Genomic DNA, 16,407 nt, shown 5'->3' on the forward strand with positions numbered 1-16,407 from the left:
AGTAAAATGAGAACCCAGATTGTTGGGGGCAATATGCTAACTTTGGAAACCGCTTAGAGAGGGCTGTAAAATGCTATGGATCAGTGTATAAGTCTATTTAATTAGTTAATCTTCAAAGATAATAATAAATAGAGTATAACATGGTAATCCCATCTTGATGGTTTAGAGTCCTACTTTCTTGCTCTTCTTGTCAAAGATATGGTGATGCTGGGTGGTGATAGGCTTCCTCTTCTCCAATAGCTTATTCCCCCTAGCTAGCCATGGTATTCATGAAGTCTTCTGGCAACCAAACCAGTGATGGTGAAAGTGATATTTCCAGTCTCTAATTGTTTCTAATCTAATGGTTGTTAAATGCCTCCCCTCCCTGCCTTTCCATGGCATTGCAATTGTGTTTCTCCTCCTATGGGGATCTTTCTCAGATGTTATGATGATATAGGAACAAGCTTCTCCACCCTTCAAAGAACTTGACACCAAGTATCTCACTCATACTTTCCTCCCCAAACTGAAATGTTTGATGATTCCTAAATGTATTTTCTTTCTTCCTTTCCTACTTTCTTTGTCTTCTTCCTCCCTGTTCAGCATGCCACATTCACCACAACGACTCTTCTTTCAGTATTCCAACATTTATCTCCTCTATCTTCCTCACTCCTTCTTTTCCTGTTCTTTATTTTCCACTCTTCTACTACTTCATGTCTTTTTCCACTACAGTCTGTGTTCCTTACCAAGTTACTATGTCATTCTTCACTTTCCTCCCTCCTTTTTTTCTTTCCTTCCTTAAATTACATGTCAATTTCTCAGGCTCCTGGAAAATCCAAGTCCCCTGATCTGTTGACCTATACCAGACCAACTTAAAACCATGGCAAAGTAGAAGCTGGAAGTTAATATTCAATGCTGTAGGACCTAAATGCTGATTTCCCCCCCATCTCCCCCTGAATTCTCAGGAATTCAAATAACATAGGATGATTATGTGCAAAAATCATCCTCCTTTAATTAAGTCTTTACATAAAACACACACATGCACAAACACACACACACAGAGAGAGAGAGAGAGAGAGAGAGAGAGAGAGAGAGAGAGAGAGAGAGAGAGAGAGAGAGAGAGAGAGAGAGAGAGAGAGAGAGAGAGAGAGAGAGAGAGAGAGAGAGAGAGAGACTCCTATGACAAAACAGTTCTGTGACATGTGGTTAGGGAGAAAAATAGGGAGAAATTTATTGCCCCTCTACTAAAGATTGAGGTACAGCATTAATGGCATATTCCATACATTTTGAATATATGGAAAAAGAATTAATGAAAGTCAGATAAGTAATAGAGTCAGAGTTGGCTTTATATTTAGGTAGGGGGGGACCAACTATTAGAGGAACCAGATGCTGAGGGGCACCATTGGCAGCTTCCCAGATATTGCTCCTAAGCCTCATAGCCACGGCAATTTTTTTGGAATATCATTACCAGTCCGTAAGCTCAATTGTGATGGACAAGCCCATCCTATTGGTATTGTTGCAGCAATGATCAGAAGCCATTTGGCTTCTGAAATTGGAAGATGACTGTATGTCTGTGAATACCCTTCTTTTCCTTTGGTTCACAAAGCAAAATGTTTAGCTGGTTCCAGACAAAACGTTCTGCTGCCTATAAAGCAAACTTGTGAGTTTCCAGAGCCAGGTTTTAAGACTAGATTTTGTAGGTTTCTTCCTACGTTACATTTCTCCTAATATTGGTCTATTGGGCATTTTAGGTTTAATAGAAATTCTTGCCCTGAGGAAATACTCTGTGGGAAAAGGAGTTTATCAACCATCCTTACCTTTTGCAAATACAGTATGGTCCCTTTAAGCACAGCATAAAATTTCTTCCATCCTCTTCGTCCTCTTGGAGCTGAAAATAATAGATAAATATTTCCCATGACTATCTGATTATCATGTGAAATCACAAGGAAAGTCCACGGAAAGGTCCTTTCAGATGCAACCCATAAAAAACAAGATAAGAGAGACTAATAAAGTGAGCCAGCTATTAATACTATATATACATGTTTGTTTTTAATTTAATAGATATGAACAAGCACTTTTAAAATAAATAGAAATAAAATATTAAAGGATCACTTTTGAAATATCAAGCAAAAAAATGGAATGAGGTCATTCTTGGATCATGCCAAAAACAAAAACATGAGAAATAGTGGTATAGAATCCATGATAGGAAAAAGCATGGATTGAGCTAGATATCACCCACTATAAAGGTATTCAAAAGACAATGCATAAAAAATAGTAAGTAACCTCTGAACTCTAAGCTGTTTCTGACTAGATTGCTGATAATGTAAAAAAAAACAAAAACATGTGCATTCCTCTGCTTTCCCTTTAATCCATAGTAAATTGAGTTAACTGGAATTGTTTTAATCTGGAATTATCAACATTTCAAGAAGTAAAACACAATTTTATGTGTTGCAGTTATTTTCTCTGTGAAAATGAGTTCAACACTTTCTACTACAAACAATGGAGTGGCAAGTACTTTCCAAGGGCTTCTTCTTATATTTCTTCAATGGAATCCAATAATCACATGTCGGTGGCGATTGTGCTCTAAGATGATATTTGCCTTAATCTGTTACGTTACATAGTATGGGTAAACCATGAATCATGGCTTTCCACTATACAATAAGTTACTATGAGACAAACCACATTAGTGTAAAGTAAGAGCCTAGTCATTGGGTTGCCTTTTGAAGCAACCTTTGAATTACAATTTGGGCATATGAAACAGTTTTTAAAACAATCACAATAAAATATTATTGATTCTGTAGTGCTACATTGCCGGTAGAAGTTATAAGCTAGCAACTAACAAGAATGTTAACTTTCATTGATTGTGATTGGCTTAGTTTTGATTTAAAATCTTGTGTGAACCTAGTCACTGTGGCTCATTAAAAAAACATGATTAAAAGATGGATTTATCATAAATGTGATATATGAAACTAGGATTTTTAAATCCTTTTGGTTTGAACTGAACCAAAAGGAAAGATAATTGAACCTGAAAGTTGCCTGAATAATATAAAATGAGGAGATGAAGATGATGCTTTCATATGTCCAAATCTGTAAAATAATTAATTACAGACACATTAATTAATGGTAAAGATAATTTATTCCATCTTTATTTGCACTGATAGTGCAGGTTCGCATCCCACCAGGCTCAAGGTTGACTCAGCCTTCCATCCTTCCGAGGTAGGTAAAAATGAGGACCCAGATTGTTGGGGGCAATTAAGCTGACATTGTAATAATGCCGCTTGGGGGTGTGTGAAAGCCCTAATAAAAGCAGGCATATACATAGAATGAAGGCTATTGCTAAGCACATTGATTTGTGCTTAAATTGTAAGCCGCCCTGAGTCTTCGGAGAAGGGCGGGATATAAATGGGATTAAAAAAATAAAATAAAAATAAATAAATGCATCATAGACTCAAGTTGTTATTGCATCATACCAATCTTGTCCTGATCTCGTCCTCCCCAATTAAGACTTACTTCTCTTCCCATCCATGTCAGCATGGGTTTTCCGGGTGAGGATGCCATGCTTGTAGGTAACAGCATTCTGGGCCTGGGGAGCATCTAGGAAAGGGTTACTGCCGTCAACTATCCTTGTGATTTTCTTTGCACTGGCCCCAAATTTATCATCCACCAATTCTGATAATGACTTCCGGAGTTCATCTTCATCACTTCAATGCAAGACAAAATGAATTTAAAAAATTAAACCAAAACATAGATATATATATTTTTGGGGGGGGAGGAAATGCCACACAGTATTTAGAAAAAGAAAAAAGTCACCAGTTAGGTTCATTGTGACTGTTGGTCTAAAGTTATTAATATAGAAGTATTCCAGACTGCAGCATCAGAAAGGGAATGAAGGGAATAGAGGCAATTATTTCAATTTGCCTGTGTTAATTCTGAAGCTCTAACACAGAGGAAACTATAGTTGGACAGCAAATGGGGATGAGAGTCATCTTTGGAGACAGGCTTCTGCCACACCTAGCAGTAATTTTTCAAGGTGAAACCTCACATACCCTGTGCAAATGGATGGAGACGAGGAAAGTAAGATTCAGTTGAATCTTTAACCAGATTGGAACGTGTCAGGTTATTTTTATGGCTCTCCAAATGAAGCAGGAATGGATTGGATTTGAATATGTATCATGCTGAATCATCATGATTTCTTCAATTTTATGACCTTTTTGCCACTGTTGTTAAAGCAAATCACTGCAGTTGTTAAGTGAATCACATGATCACTAAGCAAATCCAGTTTCCCTTTATTGGCTTTGTTTTTCAGGAGTCAGCTTGCAAATAAGCGATCACATGTTCTTGGGACATTGCAAACATAGTAAATACATGCTGGTTGCCAAGTGCCTGAATTCTGATCACATGACCATGGGGATGCTGTAAAGGTCATAAATGCAAGGACAGATGTAAATAACCTTTTCCGGTGCCACTGTAACTTTGTATGGCTGCTAAACAAAGTTATAAGTCAAGGACTACCTCCACAGTACAGTACTCCAGGAGTGTTTAATTAATTTAATCACTTAATTTCATTGTTACACAATGACAATAAAGATATTCCTATTCTATTCTATTCTATTCTATTCTATTCTATTCTATTCTATTCTATTCTATTCTATTCTATTCTATTCTATTCTATTCTACTCTACTCTACTCTACTCTACTCTACTCTACTCTACTCTACTCTACTCTACGCTACGCTACTCTACTCTACTCTACTCTATTCTATTCATAGAACTGCCAGGGCTCCAAGTCTGTGAGTGGCTCTAGAGGAGGAGCAGTGCAGCCTAAATGCACTCCCAATTAGGGTAAGGGAAGAGGAACTAATGCATGTGAAAGATACAGAAATTATTTTACTAAGCCACAGTAATTCACCCATGAGAGGTATTAAATAGAAAGGAAGAGGTGGCAGAGTATCCAGTGCCCCCACAAAAGTTTCCCTCACACAGTATAGCAGGCAGCATTCTTGGGAAGCATAATAAAGTACATGGAACAAAAGATCCAGCAAAGGGCATAGATGCTGGCCATCTTGTATGATCCTAGACTTAAAGGCAGGTGGAGAAGGTGGTGGGACAAAAAGGCAGGTGCTGATTCTGTGGAAGGCAGAGGGCTTCATTATCATCAGTTCCTCCAAATCTCCTGTGGAGATTAGTATGTGGAACATGACTTTGGAGCTGGTGACATCAGGGCAAAAGAGTAATCCAGCTGTCCACTACCTAGCTGATGCTTATGTTTCTATGAGATGTTACTAGAGGTCTGGTAGAAAATCGTTCCTATGACCTTTTGGAGCGTGTCGCCACTTGGGGACAGTTTTTTGATAACATCTGACCACTGTCCCCAGCATAAGCATATTTTGACTAGCAGGCAACATTGTTCAACCCAATCATCATCAAGTTTTTCTTTATAATTAAGCATTTAGTCATCAATTTCTCTGCCACCAGATTTGACACCAGTCAAAAGTGAGCCCTGAGCCCTATTCATGCCACCTCTCCTTGTCTTTCCTTTGACTTCCCTTTCTAATTTGCTTTATTCTAACATGTCCACTGCTTGCCTATGCCCTTCTGGTGGCAGCTGCCTTCCTGCCTGCTTGTGCCCTGCCAGTCATTTTGGGTGGCTGCTGAATTGTCCCTGTGTCAAATGCTTGCTTATGCTCTGTCTTCACCACCTGCTTGCCTTCTGGCTGCCTCTCTGCACCTGTTGTGATTCAGGGTCAGCCTGTGGGTTCGGCAGTTGGGTCGGACGACTCAGAGGAGGAGGAGGGGGGTGTTGAAGAGCTTGCTGATGAGAGCCCTCAGCCAGGCCCCTCCCACCTGGTCACGACGGAGACCCAGCTGTGTGAGCCTGACAGCATGGATGAAGATGACCCACAGCTGGCCCTGTTCAAGGACGCCCGACGCAGGAGGCAGTCAATCAGGAGTAAACAGAGGAAGGCAATGGGGCACCTCGGAAGGAGGCAGAGAGAAGCCACGCCCTAAACTGTATAAAAGGGGAATGCGTGGGAGGGCTGGTTTGCTGAAGGCAACCACTTGAAAAGCTCCTGTTTCTTGGTTCGTGTCTTGTTTGTTTTTGTATCAATAAATTTGGCAGGCTTAATTCCAGCCTCTTGCCTTCTTGTAAAAGGGGTTGTCCCTGCCTTTTCTGCAGGGCCGGTAGCAGGCTGGTACAGAACAGCACCACCCCCCAGTGCCAGACTGCCTCTTCTTCACTCCTTGTCCATTGAGCAGACCGTAGCAGCAGTGTGGTCTGACAGGCTACCTTTCTTTAGCTTCACTTTGCAAAAAGGCTGTTTAGCAGCTGGGCTTTGGTCTCCTCAGTAGAGCAGAAGAGAAGAAGAAAAATACCCTTGAACGTTGCTGCTGAGATTGTCTCTATTTCTCTGGAGAAATGGAGTGGGACGAATTCTGTGACGAATGACTGACCTTCAAAATCTCTGCTTCTCTCTATAATTTATTTGCGGCTTCTGAGCAATAGCCACCTATTAAGCAATATCAGAGGGCTGATGAAAGCATGGATTGGGTGAATCTCATTCCATTGCAGTCACAAAGAATTAGAGAGCTCTGGGGATACTGTAGAAACCTCGGCAAGTGGTTTTGTTGTTGTTAGTTGTGAAGTCGTGTCCGACCCATTGCGACCCTATGGACAGTGTTCCTCCAGGCCTTCCTGTCATCTACCATCTTCTGGAGTCCATTTAAGCTCACGCCTACTGCTTCAGTGACTCCATCCAGCCACCTCATTCTCTGTCGTCCCCTTCTTCTATTGCCCTCAATCTTTCCCAGCATTAGGCTCTTCTCCAGTGAGTCCTTCCTTCTCATTAGGTGGTGAAAGTATTTGAGTTTCAGCTTCAGGATCTGGCCTTCTAAAGAGCAGTCAGGGTTGATCTCCTCTAGGACTGACCGGTTTGATCGCCTTGCAGTCCAAGGGACTCGCAGGAGTCTTCTCCAGCACCAGAGTTCAAAGGCTTTAATTCTTTGGCGCTCAGCCTTTCTTATGGTCCAGCTTTCACTGCCATACATTGCAACTGGGAAGACCGTAGCCTTGACTATATGCACTTTTGTTGACAGGGTGATGTCTCTGCTTTTTAGTGTGCTGTCTAGATTTGCCATGGCTTTCCTCCCAAGGAGCAAGCGTCTTTTAATTTCTTGGCTACAGTCCCCATCTGCAGTGATCTTGGAGCCCAGGAAAATAAAATCTGTCACTACCTCCATTTCCTCCCCATCTATTTGCCAGGAATTGAGAGGGCCGGAAGAAAAATGGGCCTGTGATTCCTTCAATGCGTGTTGCTAGACCCAATAAGCTTGCTAGCTTGGGGGGCATTGGGGTATCTGGAAATGTGTGTAGATGTGTTTTAGGTAACATATCAGATCTATCTTTTCCAACGATTTGCCTGATCCGTCTCTTTCAAGAGGTTTACAGGTCTATACTCTCATGCAACATAAATGACTTCTCTTGGAGAGTCTTTTTATGCAGATTTCCTCTGAAGAATTACTGGAAAATGGGTTTGACTGCTTAGAAAAGGGATTTGAGTTCTGGTCTAGTTCTGAAACATTACATCTGACCTTGAAACCTGATTGGGTTGTCACTGCATGTTGTATCTCAGGAGACATTTAAATTTAGATGTGCCAGTTCTGAATGATATCAACTCTCTTCCTGCAATTTTCAACAAAGGGCAAAGCATCTTCAAAGCATCCCCAAATATTCCGAAACATTCCAGAGTGGGAAGAGATGGACCATACTGTTTGAAAAGCACAAGGACTCTCAAATCATTAGATTCTGCTATGATGCTGGAGGAGTATCTTCTTTCTAATGAATTTTAATTATGGATATTCACTTTTTAAATTGCGCAAAATAGATCTTTCCAGTGAACCTCTGCAACAATAATTTTAGATTTTAGAAAGAACCGGCACAGTCATACTCCACTTAGTATCAAGGATTCAGCTGTAGAGGTGGTCAACAATATGAAGTATCTGGGGGTGCAGATAACAAACAATCTGAATTGGTCTCTCCACACATCATCCTTAGTAAAGAGTGCAAACCAGCATCTGCATTTTCTGCGTCGGATGAGGAAAACACATCTTTCTCCTTCTGTCCTGGCCACTTTTTACAGAGGCACGACTGAGAGCATTTTAACAAGCTCCATCACTTTCTGGTTTGGTAGCAGCAGTGCCTCAGATAGAAAGTCCATACAGAGAGTGGTAAGGACAGCCGAGAAGATCATAGGAAGCTCTCTTCCTGGTATGCTTATAAGCGCTATGTACTTAGAGACCCCACACACCCACTTTACGGTCTGTTTCTGTTGCTCCCCTCTGGGAGGAGGTTTTGAAGTATTTCTAGCAGGACTACCCGATTCTGTAATAGCTTTGTTCCCTATGCCATCCGTCTGGTAAACTTGCATGCTTCGTTTTTCTCGCCATGCACATGTATACATAACCTGAACTAGACTGTTGTTTAGTGTCATATAATATATGTGAGTATATGCATAATTCTGTACTTATTTATTTTTGTCACATTTTTGTAGTGTATATTGGAGGCGGTGACCCTTTGAGAGCTGTATGCAACGAAATTTCATTTTAATGTATGCCAATTAATGTACATTCAAAGTGACAATAAAGTTATTATTCTATTCTATAAAATACGTATTTCCCCCCTTAATCTGAAAAAAACAAACAAACAATAAAAACGCAGCAAAATCCTTAACAGCTCTTCTATATTAGTGAGGTTTTGACAGCTGTGGATTCTAAAAACCCCATGAGCTTGTTTGCTCCAGCTAATCAATTAGACAATACAAACCTGGTATTCAGTTGATGCCCCACCCCTTTATATATTTGTTTCATGTTGTGTACCTATCTAGTGAATTTTGAAAGAATAAGCAACCAGAGCAGAAGCTAGGATGATGGGACTGCAAATCTGCCAAATTGGTATTCCTTTTCTTTCTAATGTTGGATATTTTATGGAGAGCAGAATGAGGTGGATTCTACCCAGAAGCTCAGAAGATGTAAGAATTCCCACCAAAAGGAAACTTGCCCCATAAAGAAAGCTGCCCCATTCCTAGACTGGGAGGCCCAGCTCATCATCATCCATGCCCTTGTAACCTCTTGTTTAGGCTAGCAATACGCTCTGCTTGGCGTTGCACCTGAAGAGCATCCAGAAACTTCAGCTGGTGCAGAATACAGCTGCAGATAGATGCCAAATATATGGCACATATAATGCTATTAGTGCTTGATCTGCATTGGTTACTGATTATGTTTCCAGGTGCAATTCAAGATGCTGGTTGTCACATGTAAAGTCCTGTATGGTTTGCAGCCAAGTTACCTGAGGTACCACTTTTTTCCAAGCATCTCCACCCATTCAATTTGATCTAGCAGAGGGGGCATGTTACAGCTCCCGTCAGCCAGAGTGTTGACTGGCAGGGGCTAGAAGATGGCGTTTTCTGCAGTAGCTCCTGCTATTTAGAATGGCCCCAACTCTGTTGGTCTTTTGTAAGGCCTTAAAAACCTGGGTTACTGAGCCTGGGTGGTTACATCTGTTAAAGGTCCCATTTCCTGCCTTTACTGATGACAGGCCAAGTGTCTTGGCTGCTGTGTATATTTATTTTGGATACTTTTTAGTGTTGCTTTTTGTTTTAAAATGATTTTATTCTTCTTGTTCTGTTCCAGCCTACGACCATCCCAGTTTGCTTCAAGGACAACCCCTTTTTTCTTTTTAAATCAATAGGATGGAAAAACCCAACCCAAATTTATTTACAGTTCCAAATAATAAAGTCCTTCAAATAAAAAAGCAGCAGAATATTTTTCTTAACAAAAATAAATGATTCATACATCAAACAAGAGTCAAACAGGAAGATTAGCAAGAACAGACCAGGATTTTCTTTGGAGCATGCTAGTCGTTTCCAACTCTAGGGGCCGGTGCTCATCTCTGTTTCAAAGCCGAAAAGCCAGCATTTGTCCGAGGACGTCTCCGTGGTCATGTGGCCGGCATGACTAGATGCCAAAGGCGCACGGAACGCTGTTACCTTCCCACTGTAGTGGTCCCTATTTTTCTACTTGCATTTTTTACGTGCTTTAAAACTGCTAGGTTGGCAGAAGCTGGGACGAGTAACAGGCACTCACTCTGCTATGCGGCACTCAGGATTCAACCCGCCAAACTGCCGATCTTCTGATCGACAAGCTCAGCGTCCTAACCCACTGAGCCACCGCGTCCCTACTGCATGTATACATAAATGTAATGTGGAAACTGGATTTACAGGAGAGAACAATTGACTTCCATGGCACAAAAATGTTAGTCTAAATATTGCATATATAAAGTCTGTATAAAGTATAGGTTGAAAGTGCACTTAGATTCTACCTTACCTTATGACCTGTTCTTTCCTTTTCTTGCTGACTTTAAATGGAGAAATCCTCTTCTAATCCAAATGAATGCCTAGGCTTCTACAGGACCACATCTCTTTATGCTCTTAGAATCACAGGGCTGGAAGAGACCTGCCCAGGTTGAAGTAGAGGGGTACTGTCAGAGCCCCTCAAATGTATTTGCCTTTAATCCTCCCATTTCTCTTTCTTGCTTTTGCCTATGTATTTTCGGGGCTTGCCATGCTGTTAGGGGAGGGTGCTTGCATGGGGAATATTATTTTGCTTTGCTTTGCTCTGTACGAGATGTCCTCCCTCTGGGTGAGATGAATGCAACCTGAAAACATCTGCCTTATCTCCAGACAACAAAGCTTGGGGCACTTGGGAAACGAAATCGAGACCTTGAGATGGGCGCTAAATCTCCAGCTTCTCAACACAGTGGCACCTGTGGATTGGCTGGATTTTAACTGGATGGTTGGACACTGGGGGAGGAGTTTAGAATTGCCTTTTTGATGTAATCCTTTACGTGCCAAATCTTTAGACTTTGCTTTGCTCTCTTGCCATCACTAACTCTCAATAAAAGTTCCTTTTGAGACAATGCTTGTTTCAAGGGTTTTGCTTTCTTGGGAGATCTAGCTGAGGCAGGTCCTTACAGCTACTATGATTTCTAGTGATCTGTCTTGATGTAGCCTAGGATTGCATTGACTTTTTTTTTGGCAGCTACAGCACACTGCTGTCTCATACTTAAAAGTGATTTTCACAGAAATTAATGTCCAGCTGATTAGTGTGTATTTTCCTAGATCCATTCTATTTGCCATTCTCTTTTCCCTTTCTATCAGTTTGAATTGGGAAACTGGTTACTTCTGTCTTTCTATCTTTCTAATAACTAAAAATTTACCTTGTACTCTTCTTTAGAATCTTACAATATTTGAGCTACCCTTGCCATTAAGGCCCTCTGCTTTCAACCTGTCTAGCCCTTGGATTTGAACATTTACTGCCAAACCTTCACTCTCTTTTTGTTCTGCTGTCTTTGAGTCTCTTTACACAGATTTCTCTCTAGGTTGAAGGAGTGATCAAGACTTTGGAAATTTTTGGACATCTCTGCTATTTAAGTCCAATTTCAGGAGATTCACTGGCCAGAATTTTCAACTACGGAATGTTAATCAACTTTGCTCTAATTCTACCATTTGATTTCTGGGTCACTCTGATTATTATTATTTTTAAATCAGCATTCCTAGTCCTAAAGCAATGACAGCATAAACCACTACTTTTAGTTCCACAGTGACCCCACTGATAGTTGAAATGTACATCTGGAGTGCTCACTTCTCACATATAAAACATTCCTTGTGTGCAGCTGTAATGATGGAAGCACCCAAAGAAAGTATTCAAACTGTTCACCAAGACAACTACTGTGTTATATGCTTCAGACTCTTTTCTGGCTTGGTAGAGCTTTAAGATCTAAGATGCAATATCATATACTGTGCACTTTCCCAAACATATTTAACCACTTCCTCAATTAAAAAGAGAGCCAGTTTGGTGTAATGATGAAGGCATTGGGCTAAAAATGGGAGACCAAGAGTTCTAGTCCTGTCTTAGATTTAAAAAGCCATCTACCTGACCATTAGCCAGTCCTCTCTCTCATCCTATGAAGGAGGCCAAAGCAAATCACTTGCCAAAAAACTTGTCCAGAGTATTGCAGGGACTACAGGTAGTCCTCAACTTACGACCACAACTGAGCCCAAAATTTATGTTGCTGAGTAAGACATTTGCTAAATTTGAGTTTTGCCCCATTTTATGACCTTTCTTGCCACAGCTGTTCATCGCTGCAGTAGTTAAGTTAGTAACACAGTTGTTAAGTGGATTTGGCTTCCCCATTGACGTTGCTTGTTAGAAGGTCGTAAAAGGGGATCACATGATCCCAGGACACTGTAGCCATCATGAATATGAACCAGTTGCCAAGCATCTGGTTTTGATCACGTGACCATGGGGATGCTGCAACAGTCGTAAGAGTGAAAAACAATGATAAGTCACTTTCTTCAGTGCTGTTATAACTGAATGGTCACTAAACAAACTAAACGAACTGTTGTAAGTCAAGGACTATGTGAAATTTCCGACGTATGGCCTTTTCAAGTGACTCTGAGGCATTGTTTACCTTAAAAGTCCTTTATTAGCCTAATACACTGGCAAATGCTTGCTCGAAGGAAGCTGGAATCTGAACATATTTTCCCAAACATGTGAAATAGATTACTTAGTAAAACCAATATAGATGAATTTCAGCAGCAGTAAGTCCCATGAAACAAAAAAACTAATATCGGTGAGACTTCCAGGATAGAGAAATTGATTTTTGTCCCACACTAAATGGCTATGTGAGGGAACAAAGTTTTTCTTTTTTCCTGGCTTGTATTAAAATCCAAACTAAAGTATTTTCAATATCTGATGCTAAGCTCTGCTTTGAGGTCATCATTACTGAACCCTTTTCCTAAATTTAACATTTAATTTAGATTAGTCTAAAAAGAATGCTGCTAAAATGAAAAATGAGCACTGAAAATAATAGAGTAATCTGAGTTCCATTAAACAAGAAAGTCTCTGTGCCAAACTTGATTCTTGGTGACTGAATGGATACATCCATGTTGGGCTGGGGGCAACTACAGTGAAGAGGTTTCCCCTTGCCTTCTGGGATATGGCTTTGATTTCCCAACTTAGCCTACAGCCTTAGCATTTCCCTGATGGTTCCCAGTGACAACCCTCCTTAATTTTTTCTCAGACCAACCAAGGTTGGCTTTAACATGTCACGCCCTGCAATAGATTAATTAAATAATTTCAACCATTGACCCCACACCTCAGTTACAAGGTTGGCTACAAACAGAAAACAGTACAATGTATATTTAAAACAATTACTTACATTGCCCATTCTAGTTTTTCATTTTTTATGGAGTTATACAGGGCCTGAAACAAGAACATAGTATTATCAGAATATTTCAGAATATCTATTAATCATTATTAAATTTTCTGAAATGGGAAAATATTCTTACAGTTATTCTAACGTACCATAGGGCAAGACAGCACTTACTTAGCATTCTGTGTACAAAAGCTAGACATAATACATTTTGCTTCAGCACTGAAGGCCTGGGACAGCATCTTCTATTTCCCAGGAACAATAAGCCACTAAAGTGATTAGTTTAGAACAGTGATGGCGAACCTTTTAGAGACTGAGTGCTCAAACGGCAACCCAAAACCCACTTATGCGTCATCGGGTGCCGGGTGGGCGTGGCCCATTGGGTGGGCATGGCTGCGGTGGTAATGGCAGACTGGGTGGGACTAAATAGTTCAATCAATTAATTCCAACTTTGCGAGATCTTTTTTTTCCCCGCAAGAAGTTGAAATTGATTGATTGATTGAACCGGGTTTTTTTGCACACGGTGGCGGACGCCTAAAGCAAAAAGGGGTTATAAAACCCAGCTGAAGGCCTAGGACTGGGATGATGGTGCGCGTGCCCACAGAGAGGGCTCTGCGTGCCACCTGTGGCATGCATTCCATAGGTTCGCCACCACGGGTTGTTCTGTTCCAGCCTACAACCGGCCCTGCAGAAATGTCAGGGACAACCCCTTTGTTATATTCAATAGGCTGGAATTAAGCCAACCAAATTTATTTGCAAAAACTAAACAAAACAGTTCAAAACAGAGTAAAACAAATACAGACCGAGACTATATCAGAAGCTCTGCAAACGGTTGCCTTCAGCAACCAGCACCTCCCACACATTCCCCTTTTAAACAACAGTCTCAGGGTGTGGCTTCTCTTTGCCTCCTCCCGAGGTGCCTCATTGCTTTTCTTTGTTCACTTCTGCTTGTCTGCCTCCTACTTTGAGCGTCCTTGAACAAAGCCAGCTGTGGATCATCTTCGTCTAATCTTTCAGGCTCACACAGCTGGGTCTGAGGAGGAACAAGACGGGAGGGGCCTGGCTGAGAGCTCTGTGATGCATCTGCAACCAAAGTCTCTCCAAACCCCTCCTCCTCCTCAGAATTGTCCGATTCAGCTGCCGAAACCACAGGCTGACGCTGAATCACAACACGGGTTTAGAACAAGGTGTGCAGTAGACACTTGTTCTTGAACACCCTCAAGCTGCCTCCTTTAATGGCCAGCCCTATATGAAAAAATAGGTTTGAAGAACTTGCTTGTTTATTATGTGACCATTGCTCAGAGTATATGAACAATGAATAATCAAGACAATTTATGTTTCTTCATTAGGTATTCCTTTAGAGCATTTTTAGAACTACCTTACTGTTTTATCTTCATAGCTCTGGTATTAAGAAGATTGTAACCGAAAGAAAATGGTCTAATTTAAGTGAGGTTTGTTGTTTTTTTGTAAAGAACGAATTCTATAAGATAGCTAGCTGTTTGATATAAATCTATATTAATCATGTTAACAGTGGCACAGACTACATAACCATTCTGCGTTACTTCTTGGTTTTTATTTCTTGTAAAACCTGTTGTATTTTACAATGAAAGGGATAAAGAAATGAACATCGGTTTGGAGAAACCTGTGTTGCTATATACAAGTAACCTGATTCTCCCTATTTGTTTTAGGTCTCCATGATTTTCTATGTGACTGAAATATGCAAGTAGAAGGAGCAATGCACCAGAAGCAGAGATAGTACGGAAGCAGTAAAAGTATTCAAAAGTGATTCTGAATCAGTAGCAGTGAAATATTGCTTGCTATAGCAATTCAAATAGCAATAGCACTTAGACTTATATACCGCTTCACAGTGCTTTACAGCTCTCTCTAAGCAGTTTACAGAGTCAGCATTTTGTCCCCAACAATCTGGGTCCTCCTTTTACTGACCTCAGAAAGATGGAAAGCTGAATCAACCCTGAGCCAGTGAGGATTGAACTGCTGGCTATGAGCCATTACATGACAAAGCGTGGTTAGAAATTAGTATGTAATTGGAGGACACACATATTTGGCAATTGCATCATATTCTGATACTTTACATTAGAACCTACCGTATATACTTGAGTATAAGCCGACTCGAATATAAGCCGAGACCCCTAATTTTACCCCCCAAAAGTGGGAAAAGTTGGTGACTCGAGTATAAGCCGAGGCTGGGAAATGCAGCAGCTCACCTTATGCTCCTCTCCAGAGATCTTCCCTCAGCAGCGGCCGGCAAAGTAGCTCGCATGTGAAACAAGCCCGGCAGAGGAGCCGGAGCGGCGAGCAGAGGCGCCCGGCCCAGATCCTGCAAGGCCCGGCCGAGACACGCCCCCAGCAGCGGAGCTGCTCCGGCTCCTCTGCCGAGCTTGTTTTGCATGTGAGCTACTTTGCCTGACGCTGAGAAGACCCGCTTGGGCACTCGGGTTGGTGTCAGTCTCCGCAGGCCCTTCTCGTTTCCAGGAACATCAAGCGCGCTTGGCTCCCCACCCCCACGGCAGGGCAGGGCAGGGCAGAGACTTGCTCGCCCTTCTGACGGCCCTGAAGAGAAACGAAGGGCTTGCAAACTCCCCGCGAGAAGCTGGGCGAAGCGCGCGGCTGGGCGAGTGTGTGCCTGCGCGCGTATTTACGAAAGAAACGCTCCGAGAGTTCTTTCTCCACCCCCTTGGGGGGAACTCTAGCGACTGCTGTAGCCGCGCTTCTCTTCTCGGCTCCGAAAATAGGGATTTCTACTCTCTCTCTCTCTCTCCCCTCCCCACCCCGCATTCTCCTGCCTCTTCGATTGCGACAATAAAAGGGCGAAGGGTGCGCTGGTTTCTTCCTCCTTCCTCCCCCCCTCCCCTCCCCTCCCCGATTGTCAGGTGAGGCAGCTGGAGGTCTGGCCGGGAGATTGTAGCCGTTTTGAAACGCCGCGTCTTGAAACGCCCGATCAGCTGATTTTCGGGTGGAAGAGCCGCGGCTTGAATCTGTTTGCATCTGCCTGAATTAGACCGAAACGGCCTGAATTTGACCAGAGTTGCTTTGTAATGGCTGGAGGAACTGCAGAGGAGGTCTTGCCGGGAGATTGTGGCCGTTTTGAAACGCCGCGGCTTGAAACGCCCGATCAGATGATTTTCGGGGCGGAAAGAGCCA

At 41.9% G+C, this 16,407-nt stretch overlaps 1 protein-coding gene across 1 annotated transcript in view; it reads right to left on the bottom strand.

The window, feature by feature from the left end:
• Positions 1-16,407, bottom strand: part of PSD2 (pleckstrin and Sec7 domain containing 2) — a gene marked incomplete at both ends in the record, with an annotated part of 82,979 nt that overhangs the window by 12,462 nt on the left and 54,110 nt on the right. Inside the window, 3 exons of the mRNA XM_081325569.1 lie at positions 1,794-1,864; positions 3,487-3,677; positions 13,252-13,295. Coding sequence (XP_081181695.1) covers positions 1,794-1,864; positions 3,487-3,677; positions 13,252-13,295 — 306 coding nt within the window. The remainder of the gene's footprint in view (positions 1-1,793; positions 1,865-3,486; positions 3,678-13,251; positions 13,296-16,407) is intronic.

Source organism: Vipera berus (assembly GCF_964194415.1).
Source record: "Vipera berus genome assembly, chromosome: 3".
Taxonomy (NCBI): Eukaryota; Metazoa; Chordata; class Lepidosauria; order Squamata; family Viperidae; genus Vipera; species Vipera berus.